Raw genomic sequence first — 18,512 nt, 5'->3', positions numbered from 1 at the left:
TGGGGGTGGACGCTCATGGTCCCCTACAAACACCATGTTCTTGTCCCTCCCCAGGACTGCTATATCTTGGACCAGGGTGGAGTCACGATCTTTATATGGAAGGGCAAGGAGGCTAACAAAGACGAGAGACGAGCTGGCATGAACAGGGCCTTGGTGAGTACTCGGGCCAGCCCCTCTGGATCTAAAATACTTTGCAGTGTCCCGCGGTCTTCGATTGATGAGTCTCAGCCTGAAATGTTGGCTCTTTATCCCTCTCCATTGATGTTGTCTGACCTGCTGAGTTCCTGCGGCATTTTCTGTGTGCTAGATTAGCTTTACTAACCACACGTACATGGAAACGTACAGTGAAATGCGTTCTATTGTGTCAACGAGGAAGTGTTGGGGCAGCCCGCGTGTCGCCGTGCTCCCGGCAGCAACATCGCACAAGGCAGTCACAACGCCAAAGCTAACGGCTTCCTACCCCTCTCCCTGCTCCATTACAATCACAGCTAATCTTTACCAAAATCTTCACGAGGGAAAAGCAATCAAGGTTAAAGAAGAGCTTTATTTGTCGAATGAACATTGAAATGTGTCGTTTGTGTCAACAACCACCACAGTCGAAGGATGTGCTGGGGGCAGCCTGCAAGTATTGCTTTCTTTTCAGTGCCAACGTGGCATATGCCCACAACCCACTCACCCCAAGCGGTACATCTTCGGAATGTGGGAGGAAACCGGAGCGTCTGGAGCAAACGCGCGGCGTCACAGGGAGAACGTACAAATTCCTTACGGACGGCAGCGGAAATTGAACCCCGATCTTACGGCTGGCATGTAAAGCATTTCGCTACCATGCGGCGGCTGGTGGAGGCAATATAATGAAAAGGCTTTTTTAGCTTGCGTCAGTCACCCCTACTGGGGTAAAAGCTGCGTACAGAAGCTGTTCAGGGCCAGTCTTTCAGCTTATCTCCAGTGTAGCCCATCTTCAAAAATCCTTCCTCTCCCAGGGATGAGGCCCTTGCAGCTTCTGTTGGTGTTTCTGTAGCTCTGGGTTTTTACGGGATGGGGTTGCGAGACCCACGCCTAACCCTTCTCCCTTTGTAGCTCGACTTGGGACTGTCCACAGCAGTGTTAAAAGAGAAGGTGGATAAATATTTGTGAGATGGGGGAAACTGATGGTTCTGGGGGACAGAATCAGAATCAGGTTTATTATCACCAGCATGTGATGTGAAATTTGTTAACTTAGCAGCAGCAGCTCAATGCAATACGTAATATTGAAGAGAAATAAAAACAATAATAATAATAATAATAATAATAATAAATATATAAGTAAATCTTATTCAGTATGCTTTATACAGTATACATATATTGAATAGATTAAAAATCATGCAAAAGAAGAAATACTATATATTTTTAAAAAAGTGACGTAGTGTTCACGGGTTCAATGTCCATTTAGGAATCGGATGGCAGAGGGGAAGAAGCTGTTCTTGCTAAGTGTGTGCCTTCAGGCTTTTGTACCTCCTACCTGATGGTAACAGTGAGAAAATGGGTGCTGGAGGTCCCTAATAATGGACACTGCCTTTCTGGGATGCTCCCTGAAGATGTCCTGAGTACTTTGTAGGCTAGTACCCAAGATGGAGCGGACTAGATTTACAACCTTCTGCAGCTTCTTTCAGTCCTGTGCAGTAGCCCCTCCATACCAGACAGTGATGCAGCCTGTCAGAATGCTCTCCACAGTACAACTATAGAAGTTTTTGAGTGTGTTTGTTGACATGCCAAATCTCTTTAAACTCCTAATAAAGTATAGCTGCTGTCTTCCCTTCTTTATGACTACATCGATATGTTGGGACCAGGTTAGATCCCAGGAACTTGAAACTGCTCACTCTCTCCACTTCTGATCCCTCTGTGAGGATTGGTATGTGTTCCTTTGTCTTACCCTTCCTGAAGTCCACAATCAGCTCTTTCGTTGAGTGTCAGGTTGTTGCTGCGGCACCACTCCACGAGTTGGCATATCTCACTCCTGTACGCCCTCTCGTCACCACCAGAGATTCTATTAACAATGGTTGTATCATCAGCAAACTTATAGATGATATATAAGCTATGCCTAGTCACACAGTTATGTGTATAGAGAGAGTAGAGCAGTGGGCTAAGCACACACCCCTGAGGTGCACCAGTGTTGATCGTCAACGAGGAGGAGATGTTATCACCAATCCGCACAGATTGTGGTCTTCCATTAGGAAGTCGAGGATCCAATTGCAGAGGGAGGTATAGAGACTCAGGTTCTGTAACTTTTCAATCAAGATTGTGGGAATGATGGTATTAAATGCTGAGCCATAGTCGATGAACAGCATCCTGAAATAGGTGTTTATGTTGTCCAGGTCTAAAGCCGTGTGGAGAGCCATTGAGATTGGATGTGCCGTTGACCTATTGTGGCGATAGGCAAATTGCAATGGGACCAGGTCCTTGCTGAGGCAGGAGTTCAGTCTAGTCATGACCAACCTCTCAAAGCATTTCATCACTGTCGATGTGAGTGCTACCGGGCGATAGTCATTAAGGCAGCTCACATTATTCTTCTTGGGCACTGGTATAATTGGTGCCTTTTTGAAGCAAGTGGGAACTTCCACCCGTAGCAGTGAGAGGTTGAAAATGTCCTTCAATACTCCTGCTAGTTGGTTTGCACAGGTTTTCAGAGCCTTACCAGGTACTCCATCGGGACCTTTCGCCTTGCGAGGGTTCACTCTCTTTAAAGTCAGCCTAACATTGGCCTCTGAGATGGAGATCACAAGGTCATCAGGTGCAGCAGGGATCTTCACAGCTGTAGTTGTGTTCTCCCTTTCAAAGCATGCATAGAAGGCATTGAGTTCATCTGGTAGTGAAGCATCGCTGCCATTCATACTATTGAGTTTTGCTTTGTAGGAAGTAATGTCTTGTGGACACTGCTGGAGTTGCCATGCATCTGATGTCACCTCCTCTCTCATTCGAAATTGTCTTTTTGCTCTTGAAATAGCCCTCCGCAGATCATACCTGGTTTTCTGGTACAGACCTGGGTTGCCAGACATGAATGCATAGATCTAGCCTTCAGCAGATGACGTACCTCCTGGTTCATCCACGGCTTTTGGTTTGGAAATGTACAGTAAGTCTTTGTGGGCACATGCTCATCCACACAGGTTTTAATGAAGTTGGTAATAATTGCAGTATACTCACCCAGGTTCGAAGATGAATTCCTGAATACAGTCCAGTCCGCCCGATTCAAAGCAATCCTGTAGGCGCTCTTGTGCTTCCCTTGTCCATACCTTCTTGGTCCTCACTGCTGGTGCTACAGTCTTCAGTATCTGCCTATACTCGGAGTAGAAATACAGCCAGGTGATCAGACTTACCGAAGTGAGGGCGTGGAATAGTATGGTAGGCATTCTTGATGGTGGTGTAGCAATGGTCCAGTGTGTTGTTTCTACTGGTATTGCAAATGCTCTGTTGATGGTAGTTGCTTAGTGATTTTTTTTTTCAGACTGTCTTGTTAAAGACTCCCAAAATGATGGTGAAGGCATTAGGGTGTGCTGTTTCGTGCATGTTGATCCCATTACTCAGTTCATCAAAAGCCTGCTTGACATTGACCTGAGGTGGAATGTAAACTGCTACCAGAATGACCCCAAAGAACTCCCGTGGTAGGTAAAAAGGACGACACTTAACTGCTAGATATTCCGTGTCTGGTGAGCAGAATTGGGACAACGCTGATATATTTGTGCACCAAGAAGAGTTGATCACGAGGCATACTCCTCCACCTCTGCTTTTGAGGGACTCTATAGATCTATCCTGACGGTGTATAGTAAACCCATCGATATGAATCGCTGCATCTGGTACGGAAGGACACATGTGGTCCTAATGTCCCTCTGATTCAGCACCCTAGCACTGAAATCATCGATTATATTCACCAGAGACTGCATGTTTGCCAGCAAGATCGTCAGTATAGGGAGTTTGAAACCCCGTTTCCTTAAATGTACTTGTACCCCCAGTCTACAGCCACGTTTCTTCCCTGAGCACTTCTGTCAGCTTTAAGCAGCAATAGTTCATTTAAACCCATTAAGACATCTTTGTTGACTGTACTGACCTTGGAAACAGTTGTGCTTTTTAGCTGTATCAGTCTGAAACGAGAATATTTATTCTCTCGAGTCTCCTGGACAGGTGCTGAAGAGGAGTGGAAACCAGTGATCGTACAGAATGGCGGGGTAGGTTTGGGGGCCTAATTGCCCTCCTCCTGCTCCTATTTCCTTGCATTGTTGCACCATTCTAATTCCCTTCTTCCTGTTCCAGGGGTTCATCAAGGCCAAAGGCTACTCAGACAGCACAAACGTGGTCGTGCTGAACGATGGGGCCGAATCTGCCATCTTCAAGCAGCTCTTCAAGAAGTGGACGGTGAAGTGGCAGACCCAGGGTCTGGGCAAGAAGCACACAGTGGGCAAGATTGGTGAGTGTCGTGTCCTCTCTCAGCCTGTGCCCTCCCTGCAGGTCATCATCGTTATGTGCCCTGTTGAATGACGTGGCCATCGTGGTGTTAATCCTTGGCAAATTTTCCTACAGAAGTGGTTTACCATTGCCTTCTTCTGGGCAGTGTCTTTACAAGACGGGTGACCCCAGCCATTATCAATACTCTTCAGGGATTGTCTGCCTGGCGTCAGTGGTCACATAACCAGGACTTGTGATCTGCACCGGCTGCTCATACCACCATCCACCACCTGCTCCCACGGCTTCATGTGACCCTGACCAGGGGCTAAGCAGGTGCTATACCTTGCCCCAGGATGACCTGCAGGCTAGCGGAGGGAAGGGACACCTCGCAACTCCTCTCCTCCGCTCCCTGGAAAAAAACCCGCTGGAAAGACTCGGCACAATGACCTGTGACCTGCTCTTGAAGACAGTGTTTTTGTCAGCAATATAAAAGAAGCCCCATAGCTATCTGGAGCTCCCGGCTGTCAGCCAGTTTAATACCACTCCCCATTTCTACATGGCTCGCCTGACCTCGGCCTCCTTCTCCAACACAAGTTAGGATGAACAGTGCCTCACGTTTCCCCCCGGGAGGTCTACATGGACATTGAGTTCTCCAAACTCTTCCCGCTTATTCTGATTCTCTCTCCTCCTCCACCCACCCCAGCCCCCATCATTCTGTCCCTTCCCCCCCCTCACACATTCCCCACACCGTGTCTGTCCCCTCCACACTGCTGCCCTCTGCCCTTCCCTCCTCCCTCACTTGGCTCCATGTTCCACCTTCCTCTCCAATCAGATCCACCATCCCCATCACTTGGTCGCCTCCAGCTCTCTCCTCCTGGCCTCTGTGGCTGTTCTCCCTCTTTCAACCTCTCTATCTGCCTGGCATCCTCCCCCCACCCCCTCAGCTGAATCCACCTGTCATCTGGCTGGGGATGGGGGGTGGGGAAGGCTACTGCATGGGATCGAAAGAAACTACAGAAATTTGTAAAATTAGTCAGCTCCATCTTGGATACTAGCCTCCGTAGTATTCAAGACATCTTTAGGGAGCGGTGCCTCAGAAAGGCAGCGTCCATTATTAAGGACCCCCATCACCCAGGGCATGCCCCTTTCTCACTGTTACCATCAGGTAGGAGGTACAGGAGCCTGAAGGCACTCACTCAGTGATTCAGGAACAGCTTCTTCCCCTCCACCATCAGGTAGGAGGTACAGGAGCCTGAGGGCACACACTCAGCGATTCAGGAACAGCTTCTTCCCCTCCGCCATCAGGTAGGAGGTACAGGAGCCTGAGGGCACACACTCAGCGATTCAGGAACAGCTTCTTCCCCTCCGCCATCAGGTAGGAGGTACAGGAGCCTGAAGACACACACTCAGTGATTCAGGAACAGCTTCTTCCCCTCCGCCATCAGGGAGGAGGTACAGGAGCCTGAGGGCACACACTCACGATTCAGGAACAGCTTCTTCCCCTCCGCCATCAGGGAGGAGGTACAGGAGCCTGAGGGCACACACTCAGTGATTCAGGAACAGCTGCTTCCCCTCCGCCATCAGGGAGGAGGTACAGGAGCCTGAGGGCACACACTCAGTGATTCAGGAACAGCTGCTTCCCCTCCGCCATCAGGTAGGAGGTACAGGAGCCTGAGGGCACACACTCACGATTCAGGAACAGCTTCTTCCCCTCTGCCATCTGATTCCTGAATGGACAGTGATCTGTGAACACTCCCTCACTTTTATTATTTCTGGTTTTACACTATTTTTAATTTAACTGCTTAATATACATATATATATTTGTTTATTTTTTCTCTACTACCCTGTACTGCAGTGTACTGTTGCCACTAGGTTAACAAATTTTGTGACATATGCCGGTGACCTTCGACCTGAGTCTGATTCTGATTCTGAGTCTGTTTGATCCACGATATTGTACCAACTTTTTAACCTACTCTGAGATCAATCTAACCCTTCCTTTTTACATAGCCCTCCATTTTTCTATCATCTAGAGTTCTATTGACTCTTTAATGTCCCTAATGTGTCTGTCTCCACCACCATCCTCGACAGAATGTTCCACTGTGTAAAAAGAAAAGTTTACCTTTGACATCCCCCTATACGATCCTCCAATTACATTAAAATTCTGTCCCCTCATTCCACCTTGGAGAAAGAAATCTCTGGCTGTCCACTTGGTCTAGCCCCTTATCATTTTGTACACCTCTATCACGTCACCTCTCATCCTCCCCCCCCCCCTCCCCGGCTCGCTCAACCTATCCTCATCAGACGTGCAGTCTAATCCAGGCGACATCCTGGTGAATCTCCTCTGCACCCTCTCTGGAGCCTCCACCTACTTCCTATAGTGAAGCAACCAGCCCCTTTTAAATTCTTCCCCTCGCGGCATAAACCACCCACCACCCAGGCCGTGCTCTCTTCTCACTGCTGATTCAGGCAGGAGGTACAGGAGCCTCAGGACCCACACCACCAGGTTCAGGAATAGTAATTACCCCTCAACCATCGGGAAGGAGGTACAGGAGCCTCAGGACCCACACCACCAGGTTCAGGAACAGTAATTACCCCTCAGCTATCAGGCTTTTAAACCAAAGGAATAACTTCACACATCTTCACTCGCCCCATCACTGAACCCGTCCCTCAACCTACAGACTCACTTTCAAGGACTCTTCATCTCATGTTCTCAATGTTTTTTGCTTATTTATTTATTATTATTATTTGTATTTGCACAGTTTGTTGTCTTTTTCACATTGTTTGTCCATTCTGTTGGGGTGTGATAGTTCACTGATTCTATTGTGTCTCTTGTGTTTACTGTGAATGCCCGCAAGAAAATGGGTCTCAGGGTGACATTCATGTACTCTGAACACTGAGCTCTTGTTCTTAATCCCCCGACCCCCCGGTTTAATTGAGCTTGTTGTCATTAACCCCAGGATGTTAATGATGATGTTGAGTTACGGATGGGTGGTTTCATTTGCCCTGTTGGAGATGGCTATCTGGCACGTTTAGCACGTGGATGATCTCTGATCTCCCACCTTGTCCACGTCCTGCCGCCTGAGGGTATGGGCTGCCTCACTTACTGACGAGCTGGAAGGTTAAAGACGAGCTTTATCATCCTCATGTGTGGTACATTGCATCACCCAGTGAAATGTGTTGTTTGTGTCAGATCGAATCCGTGAGAGTTGTGCTGGGGGTTTCACCGTGCTTCTGGCATCCCCTCAGCTCTCTAGCTAGCCCGTACGGAGGAAACCTACCCAGTCACGGGGAGTACGTACAAACTCCTTCCAGACAGTGATGGGAATTGAACCCTGATCGTCAACCTGATGCTGTCAAACGATTGCGCTAACTTCTACACCACCATACCACGGGGGCATGGCAGAGATTCCAAACGGTACACCCCGCTCTCAAAGATCGGTCGCTTGGTTAACTCCCTCCGTTCCAGACGCAGGGTTACAGTTTGATCAACTCCTTGTGGTGTACAAACGTGACAGTTCTGTCCCTGTCCTGTTCACCAGACGTGGGACACATCACAATCAGGTGCCGTCCATTTTATCAGCCGTCATCACGGTAGCAGTGTACATCCACAGGCTCTCTGTGAACTGAGCGATCTGATCAACAGGCATGATGTCTTCCCCGACATTATGGGCGAGTTTAACCAGGTCATTTTGAAAATGTCTCTAAATAATCATTACCAACAAATCACTTGTAGAACCAACACACTGGGCCATTGTTACACCACCATCAAGAATGCCTACCGTGCTATTCCACACCCTCACTTCAGGAAGTCTGATCACCTGGCTGTACTTCTACTCTCTGAGTATAGGCAGAGACTGAAGACTGTAGCACCAGCAGTGAGGACCAAGAAGGTTTGGACAAGGGAAGCACAGGAGTGCCTACAGGACGGCTTTGAATCGGCGGACTGGACTGTATCCAGGGATTCATCTTTGAACGTGGATGAGTACACCACAGCTGCTACTGACTTCATTAAAACCTGCGTGGATCAGTGTGTGCCTGAGAGAACTTACTGTACATACCCACATCAAAAGCCGTGGATGAACCTGGAGGTTCGTACTCTGCTGAGGGCCAGATCTGTGGCGTTCATGTCTGGCGACCCAGGTCTGTACCAGAAAACCAGGTATGACTCATGGAGAGCTACCTCAAAAGCAAAGAAGTTTGAATGAGGTTGGAGGCGGAATTGGATGCTTGTCAGCTCTGACAGGGTTTGCAAACAAAGTGGAGCCCATCATCAGGACTGGCAGTGATGCTTCACTCCCAGAGGGGCACAGCACCTTGTACGCTCACTTTGTAAGGGAGAGTAAAACTCCAGCAATGAGGATCCCTACAGCACCCGGTGACCCTGTGATCTCTGTCTCGGGGGCCGACATCAGCCTGTCTTTCAGGAGGTGAACCTTAGCAAGGTAACAGGGCCTGGTGAAGTACCTGGTAAGACTCTGTGCCAACCAACTGGCAGGAGTGTTCAAAGACATCTTCATTCTCTCATTGCTACAGTCAGATGTTCCATTTATACCAGTACCCAAGAAGAACAGGGTGAGCTGCCTTAACAACTATCGTCCAGTAGCACTCACGTCTACAGTGATGAAGTACTTTGAGAGGTTGGCCCTGGCTAGAATTAATTCCTACCACAGCAAGGGCCTGGACCCACTGCAGTTTGGCCATCGCTACAATAGGTCTACAGCGGGCACGATCTCACTGGCTCTCCACACAGCCTTGGATCACTTGGACAATACAAATACCCATGTCAGGATGGTGTTCATTGACTTTAGCTCAGTGTTTAACAGAATGATTCCTACAATCCTGATCAAAACACTCCAGAACCTGAGCCTCGCTACCTCCCTCTGCAACTGGATCCTAAACTGGAAGACCACAATCTGCGGATCGGTTACAACATCTCCATCTCAATGACAATCCACTGACACACCTCAGGGGTGTGTGCTTAGCCCACTGCTCTACCCTATCTACACCCATGACTGTGTGGCTAGGCACAGCTCAAATGCCATCTATAACTTTGCTGACAATTCAGCTGTTATTGGCAGAATTTCGGGTGAAGACAAGAAGGCGTATTGAAGGGAGATTTATCAGCAAGTGAAGGGGTGTTGCAGCAACAACCTGGTACTCAACGTTAGCAAGACCAAGGAGCTGATTGTGGTCTTCAGGAAGGGTGAGACAAGGAATCACAGACCAGTCCTCATAGAGGGATCAGAAGCGGAGAGAGTTCCTAGGTGTCAATATCTCTGAGGACCCAACCTACATGCTACATATTGATGCAGCCATAAAGAAGGCAAGACAGTGGTGATATTTCATTAGGAGTTTGAGGAGATTTGGTACGTCATGAAAGACGCTCACAAATTTCTACAGGTGTACTGTGGAGAGCTTTCTAACTGGCTGGATCACATGCTGGTGTTGGAAAACTACTGCACAGGATCGAAATAAGCTGCAGAGAGGTATAAACTCAGTCATCTCCATCGTGGGCACCAGCTTCCGTAGTATCCAGGATACCTTCAAGGAGCGATGCCTCAAAAAGGCAGCGTCCATCATTAAGGATCCTCATCACCCAGGTCATGCCTTGTTCTCATTGCTACCATCAGGGAGGAGGTACAGGAGCCTGAAAGCACACACTCAGCAATTCAGGAACAGCTTCTTCCCCTCTGCCATCAGGTAGGAGGTACAGGAGCCTGAGGGCACACACTCAGCGATTCAGGAACAGCTTCTTCCCCTCTGCCATCAGGGAGGAGGTACAGGAGCCTGAGGGCACACACTCAGCGATTCAGGAACAGCTTCTTCCCCTCTGCCATCAGGGAGGAGGTACAGGAGCCTGAAAGCACACACTCAGCGATTCAGGAACAGCTTCTTCCCCTCTGCCATCAGGGAGGAGGTACAGGAGCCTGAAAGCACACACTCAGCGACTCAGGAACAGCTTCTTCCCCTCCGCCATCAGGGAGGAGGTACAGAACCCTGAAGGCACACACTCAGCGATTCAGGAACAGCTTCTTCCCCTCTGCCATCAGGGAGGAGGTACAGGAGCCTGAAGACACACACTCAGCGATTCAGGAACAGCTTCTTCCCCTCCGCCATCAGGTAGGAGGTACAGGAGCCCAGAGACACACACTCAGCGATTCAGGAACAGCTTCTTCCCCTCTGCCATCCGATTCCTGAATGGACAGTGATCTGTGAACACTCCCTCACTTTTATTATTTCTGGTTTTACACTATTTTTAATTTAACTGCTTAATATACATATATATACTTGTTTATTTTTTCTCTACTACCCTGTACTGCAGTGTACTGTTGCCACTAGGTTAACAAATTTTGTGACATATGCCGGTGACCTTCGACCTGAGTCTGATTGATCCACGATATTGTACCAACTTTTTAACCTACTCTGAGATCAACCTAACCCTTCCTGTTTACATAGCCCTCCATTTTTCTATCATCTAGAGTTCTATTGACTCTTTAATGTCCCTAATGTGTCTGTCTCCACCACCATCCTCGACAGAATGTTCCACTGTGTAAAAAGAAAAGTTTACCTTTGACATCCCCCTATACGATCCTCCAATTACATTAAAATTCTGTCCCCTCATTCCACCTTGGAGAAAAAAATCTCTGGCTGTCCACTTGGTCTAGCCCCTTAAGATTTTGTACACCTCTATCACGTCACCTCTCATCCTCCCCCCCCCCTCCCCGGCTCGCTCAACCTATCCTCATCAGACGTGCAGTCTAATCCAGGCGACATCCTGGTGAATCTCCTCTGCACCCTCTCTGGAGCCTCCACCTACTTCCTATAGTGAAGCAACCAGCCCCTTTTAAATTCTTCCCCTCGCGGCATAAACCACCCACCACCCAGGCCGTGCTCTCTTCTCACTGCTGATTCAGGCAGGAGGTACAGGAGCCTCAGGACCCACACCACCAGGTTCAGGAACAGTAATTACTCCTCAACCATCAGGAAGGAGGTACAGGAGCCTCAGGACCCACACCACCAGGTTCAGGAACAGTTATTACCCCTCAACCATCGGGAAGGAGGTACAGGAGCCTCAGGACCCACACCACCAGGTTCAGGAACAGTAATTACCCCTCAACCATCGGGAAGGAGGTACAGGAGCCTCAGGACCCACACCACCAGGTTCAGGACCAGTAATTACCCCTCAGCTATCAGGCTCTTAAACCAAAGGAATAACTTCACACATCTTCACTCGCCCCATCACTGAACCCGTCCCTCAACCTACAGACTCACTTTCAAGGACTCTTCATCTCATGTTCTCAATGTTTTTTGCTTATTTATTTATTATTATTATTTGTATTTGCACAGTTTGTTGTCTTTTTCACATTGTTTGTCCATTCTGTTGGGGTGTGATAGTTCACTGATTCTATTGTGTCTCTTGTGTTTACTGTGAATGCCCGCAAGAAATTGGGTCTCAGGGTGACATTCATGTGCTCTGAACACTGAGCTCTTGTTCTTAATCCCCCGACCCCCCGGTTTAATTGAGCTTGTTGTCATTAACCCCAGGATGTTAATGATGATGTTGAGTTACGGATGGGTGGTTTCACTTGGCCCTGTTGGAGATGGCTATCTGGCACGTTTAGCACGTGGATGATCACTGATCTCCCACCTTGTCCACGTCCTGCCGCCTGAGGGTATGGGCTGCCTCACTTACTGACGAGCTGGAAGGTTAAAGACGAGCTTTATCATCCTCATGTGCGGTACATTGCATCACCCAGTGAAATGTGTTGTTTGTGTCAGATCGAATCCGTGAGAGTTGTGCTGGGAGTTTCACCGTGCTTCTGGCATCCCCTCAGCTCTCTAGCTAGCCCGTACGGAGGAAACCTACCCAGTCACGGGGAGAACGTACAAACTCCTTCCACACAGTGATGGGAATTGAACCCTGATCGTCAACCTGATGCTGTCAAACGATTGCGCTAACTTCTACACCACCATACCACGGGGGCATGGCAGAGATTCCAAACGGTACACCCCGCTCTCAAAGATCGGTCGCTTGGTTAACTCCCTCCGTTCCAGACGCAGGGTTACAGTTTGATCAACTCCTTGTGGTGTACAAACGTGACAGTTCTGTCCCTGTCCTGTTCACCAGACGTGGGACACATCACAATCAGGTGCCATCCATTTTATCAGCCGTCATCACGGTAGCAGTGTACATCCATAGGCTCTCTGTGAACTGAGCGATCTGATCAACAGGCATGATGTCTTCCCCGTCATTATGGGCGAGTTTAACCAGGTCATTTTGAAAATGTCTCTAAGTAATCATTACCAACAAATCACTTGTAGAACCAACACACTGGGCCACTGTTACACCACCATCAAGAATGCCTACCGTGCTATTCCACGCCCTCACTTTGGAAACTCTGATCACCTGGCTGTACTTCTACTCTCTGAGTATAGGCAGAGACTGACGACTGTAGCACCAGCAGTGAGGACCAAGAAGGTTTGGACAAGGGAAGCACGGGAGCGCCTACAGGACTGCTTTGAATCGGCGGACTGGACTGTATCCAGGGATTCATCTTTGAACGTGGATGAGTACACCACAGCTGCTACTGACTTCATTAAAACCTGCGTGGATCAGTGTGTGCCTGAGAGAACTTACTGTACATACCCACATCAAAAGCCGTGGATGAACCTGGAGGTTCGTACTCTGCTGAGGGCCAGATCTGTGGCGTTCATGTCTGGCGACCCAGGTCTGTACCAGAAAACCAGGTATGACTCATGGAGAGCTACCTCAAAAGCAAAGAAGTTTGAATGAGGTTGGAGGCGGAATTGGATGCTTGTCAGCTCTGACAGGGTTTGCAGACAAAGTGGAGCCCATCATCAGGACTGGCAGTGATGCTTCACTCCCAGAGGGGCACAGCACCTTGTACGCTCACTTTGTAAGGGAGAATAAAACTCCAGCAATGAGGATCCCTACAGCACCCGGTGACCCTGTGATCTCTGTCTCGGGGGCCGACATCAGCCTGTCTTTCAGGAGGTGAACCTTAGCAAGGTAACAGGGCCTGGTGAAGTACCTGGTAAGACTCTGTGCCAACCAACTGGCAGGAGTGTTCAAAGACATCTTCATTCTCTCATTGCTACAGTCAGATGTTCCATTTATACCAGTACCCAAGAAGAACAGGGTGAGCTGCCTTAACAACTATCGTCCAGTAGCACTCACGTCTACAGTGATGAAGTACTTTGAGAGGTTGGCCCTGGCTAGAATTAATTCCTCCCACAGCAAGGGCTTGGACCCACTGCAGTTTGGCCATCGCTACAATAGGTCTACAGCGGGCACGATCTCACTGGCTCTCCACACAGCCTTGGATCACTTGGACAATACAAATACCCATGTCAGGATGGTGTTCATTGACTGTGGCTCAGTGTTTAACAGAATGATTCCTACAATCCTGATCAAAACACTCCAGAACCTGAGCCTCGCTACCTCCCTCTGCAACTGGATCCTAAACTGGAAGACCACAATCTGCGGATCGGTTACATCTCCATCTCAATGACAATCCACTGACACACCTCAGGGGTGTGTGCTTAGCCCACTGCTCTACCCTATCTACACCCATGACTGTGTGGCTAGGCACAGCTCAAATGCCATCTATAACTTTGCTGACAATTCAGCTGTTATTGGCAGAATTTCGGGTGAAGACAAGAAGGCGTATTGAAGGGAGATTTATCAGCAAGTGAAGGGGTGTTGCAGCAACAACCTGGTACTCAACGTTAGCAAGACCAAAGAGCTGATTGTGGTCTTCAGGAAGGGTGAGACAAGGAATCACAGACCAGTCCTCATAGAGGGATCAGAAGCGGAGAGAGTTCCTAGGTGTCAATATCTCTGAGGACCCAACCTACATGCTACATATTGATGCAGCCATAAAGAAGGCAAGACAGTGGTGATATTTCATTAGGAGTTTGAGGAGATTTGGTACGTCATGAAAGACGCTCACAAATTTCTACAGGTGTACTGTGGAGAGCTTTCTAACTGGCTGGATCACATGCTGGTGTTGGAAAACGACTGCACAGGATCGAAATAAGCTGCAGAGAGGTATAAACTCAGTCATCTCCATCGTGGGCACCAGCTTCCGTAGTATCCGGGATACCTTCAAGGAGCGATGCCTCAAAAAGGCAGCGTCCATCATTAAGGATCCTCATCACCCAGGTCATGCCTTGTTCTCATTGCTACCATCAAGTAGGAGGTACAGAAGCCTGAGGGCACACACTCAGCGATTCAGGAACAGCTTCTTCCCCTCCGCCATCAGGTAGGAGGTACAGGAGCCTGAGGGCACACACTCAGCGATTCAGGAACAGCTTCTTCCCCTCTGCCATCAGGGAGGAGGTACAGGAGCCTGAGGGCACACACTCAGCGATTCAGGAACAGCTTCTTCCCCTCCGCCATCAGGGAGGAGGTACAGGAGCCTGAAAGCACACACTCAGCGATTCAGGAACAGCTTCTTCCCCTCTGCCATCTGATTCCTAAATGGACATTGAACCCTTGAACACTACCTCACTACATTTTGATTTCTATTTTTGCACTGCTTATTTAATTTAACTATTTTATGTATGTATGTATGTATATTTAAATATGTATGTATATATATATACTTGCTGCAATTCATGGTATTTTTTCTATTAATATATATTGCATTGTACTGCTGCTGCAAAGCCAACACATTTCACGACATATGCCGGTGATATTAAACCTGATTCTGAAAGATGAATCGAACCCCAATCGTACAGCTGGTGTTACACGTGCCGTCCCATAAACATGGTGTGAAACAGCTGCAGCTCAGAATCAGAATCAAGTTTGTTATTCCTGCAGATGCTGCCAATGCTGAGCAACAAACACAAAACGCTGGGGGAGCTCAGCAAGCCAGGCAGCATCTATGGAGAGGAATAAACAGGAAGAAAACACGCCTGTGTTACCGTGGTGTTTGAGGTCCATCCTGGCTATTTCTGCTTCCTCTGAGTCTTTCCCCTGCGCCCTGGTTAATATTCCGGATTTCCAGCATCTGCGATGGATTTTCCTGATTCTCTCACCCTCTGCCTGTTCTCTCCCACAGCCAAGGTGGAACAGACCAAGTTCGATGTGACGGAGTTACACGCCAGGCCTGAGCTGGCCGCAAGGAAGAGGATGGTAGACGATGCCTCGGGCAAGGTCGAGGTAAGTGACCTCTATCACCCCCTGCCCTCCCCCCCCCCAACCCCTCACGTATGTCGGGCGTGGGAAGGGCTGCTTACGGTTGTCTGATAGCCCGGCATTGACTTGTGAGATGTTGTCTGCAGAGGAATGGTCTGACATTGGAGTGTGGGAGATCGAGTGGAGACCTTAGTGAACATTCCAAATCTGAGGGGGGTCGACAGGGTGGATTGTGAGCAGGGGGCACCCAGCATCTAGCAGAGAGCACATAGTTTCAGGATAAGGGGGCCCTTCCCCTTTCAGAATTTCTTTTCCAAAATTTGGTGAATTTTTCAAACCCCCTAGCTCAGGAAGATGTGGAGACAGAGTCATAGAGTCAGACAGTTTTTCAGCTCCACTGGGGCTCCACTTACTGTACACCGATTTTGGCCTGATTTCCCTATTCCTATTTATGCCCCACTTCACATGCTTCAGTTGGGACATAGCTTTATATACTCCCATTGGGGCCCAACTTCCCATTCTCCCATTGGGGCCCAACTTCCCATGCTTCCTTGAAACCTCCATCTTTTGGGGCAGGACGGGTTGCACTTGAATCCCAGGGGGACCAATATCCTGGCGGCAAGGTTTGCTAGGGCTGTTGGGGAGAGTTTAAACTAGGATTGCTGAGGGGTGGGAACCAAACTGAAGAGACTGAGGAAGGGGTGGTTGGCTCACAAATAGAGAAAGCTTGGAGACAGTGCGAGAGGGATGATAGGCAGGTGATAGAGAAGGGACATGCTCAGACCGATGGCGTGAGATGTGTCTATTTTAACGCAAGGAGTGTTGTGAACAAAGCGGATGAGCTTAGAGCGTGGATCAGTACTTGGAACTATGATGTTGTGGCCATTACAGAGACTTAGATGGCTCAGCGGCAGGAATGGTTACTTCAAGTGCCAGGTTTTAGATGTTTCAGAAAGGACAGGGAGGGAGGCAAAAGAGGTGGGGGTGTGGCACTGCTGATCAGGGATAGTGTCACGGTTGCAGAAAAGGAGGAAATCATGGAGGGATTGTCTACGGAGTCTCTGTGGGTGGAAGTTAGAAACAGGAAGGGGTCAATAATTCTACTGGGTGTTTTTTATAGACCACCCAATAGTAACAGGGACATCGAGGAGCAGATAGGGAGACGGATTCTAGAAAGGTGTAATAATAACAGGGTTGTCATGGTGGGAGATTTTAATTTCACAAATATCAATTGGCATGTCCCTAGAGTGAGGGGTTTAGATGGGGTGGAGCTTGTTAGGTGTGTTCAGAAAGGTTTCTTGACACAATATGTAGATAAGCCTACAAGAGGAGAGGCTGTACTTGATCTGATATTGGGAAATGAACCTGGTCAGGTGTCAGATCTCTCAGTGGGAGATTTTGGAGACAGTGATCACAATTCTATCTGCTTTAGCATGACATTGGAGAGAGATAGGAACAGACAAGGTAGGAAAGTGTTTAATCAGAGTAAGGAGAAATATGAGGCTATCAGGCAGGAACTTGGAAGCATAAATTGGGAACAGATGTTCTCAGGGAAATGTACAGAAGAAATGTGGCAAATGTTCAGGGGATATTTGTGTGGAGCTCTACATACGTATGTTCCAATTAGACAGGGAAAAGATGGTAGGGTACAGGACCCGTGGTGTACAAAGGCTGTTATAAATCTCGACAAGAAGAAAAGAAGAGCTTACAAAAGGTTCAAAAAACTAGGTAATGATAGAGGTCTAGAAGATTAAGGCTGGCAGGAAGCAGTTTAAGAGAGAAATTAGGAGAGCCAGAAGGGCCCATGAGAAGGCCTTGGCAAGAAGGATTAAGGAAAACCCCAAGGCATTTTACAAGTATGTGAAGAGCAAAAGGATAAGACGAGAGAGAATAGGACCAATCAAGTGTGACAGTGGAAAAGTGTGTATGGAACTATATAGCAGAGGTACTTAGTGAGTACTTTGCTTCAGTAGTCACTACAGAAAAGGATCTTGGCAATTGTAGTGATGACTTGCAGTGGACTGAAAAGCTTGAGCATGTAGATATTAAGAGAGAGGATGTGCTGGAGCTTTTGGAAAGCATCAAGTTGGATAAGTTACCAGGACCAGACGAGGTGTACCCCAGGCTACTGAGGGAGGTGGAGGAGGAGACTGCTGAGCCTCTGACGATGATATTTGCAAATGTTGTTCCATTATTCAAGAAAGGGAGTAGAGATAGCCCAGGAAATTATAGACCAATGAGTCTTACTTCAATGGTTGGTAAGTTGATGGAGAAGATCCTGAGAGGCAGGATTTATGAACATTTGGAGAGGCATAATATAATTAGGAATAGTCAGCATGGCTTTGTGAAAGGCAGGTCGTGCCTTACGAGCCTGATTGAATTTTTTGAGGATGTGACTAAACACATTGATGAAGGTAGAGCTGTAGATGTAGTGTATATGGATTTTAGCAAAGCATTTGATAAGGTATCCCATGCAAGGCTTGTTGAGAAAGTAAGGAGGCATGGGATCCAAGGGGACATTGCTTTGTGGATCCAGAACTGGCTTGCCCACAGAAGGCAAAGAGTGGTTGTAGACGGGTCATATTCTGCATGGAGGCCGGTGACCAGTGGTGTGCCTCAGGGATCTGTTCTGGGACCCCTACTCTTCGGGATTTTTAAGCCTCTATTGTGCTGTAGGTTTTCTATATTTCTATGAAACCAGAAATGTAGTCATTGTATTGTGAAACAAATAATATCCATTTGGTCTTCCAGCCCAGAGTCATCCAGATTATCGGAGCTTTTGAAAATGATTGATCTGTTGGATGAAACTGTACTGAAATGAATTGGGGAAGAGAATGAATGTTGAATGGACTAAAGGTGTTGAACCTATTGATTGGGTTGGTGAGCAACTGGTATGCAAAAATAAACTGGTGGAACTCAGCAGGTCGGGCAGCAT

The 18,512-nt window shown here is 48.1% G+C and overlaps 1 protein-coding gene across 1 annotated transcript in view; it reads left to right on the top strand.

The window, feature by feature from the left end:
• vill (villin-like) overlaps window positions 1-18,512 on the top strand; it is a 115,852-nt gene that overhangs the window by 73,029 nt on the left and 24,311 nt on the right. Inside the window, 3 exon segments of the mRNA XM_073055054.1 lie at window positions 55-153; window positions 4,282-4,435; window positions 15,501-15,601. Coding sequence (XP_072911155.1) covers window positions 55-153; window positions 4,282-4,435; window positions 15,501-15,601 — 354 coding nt within the window.

This window comes from Hemitrygon akajei, chromosome 8 (genome assembly GCF_048418815.1).
Source record: "Hemitrygon akajei chromosome 8, sHemAka1.3, whole genome shotgun sequence".
NCBI lineage: Eukaryota > Metazoa > Chordata > Chondrichthyes > Myliobatiformes > Dasyatidae > Hemitrygon > Hemitrygon akajei.
This window is presented reverse-complemented; position numbering and strand designations above follow the sequence as displayed.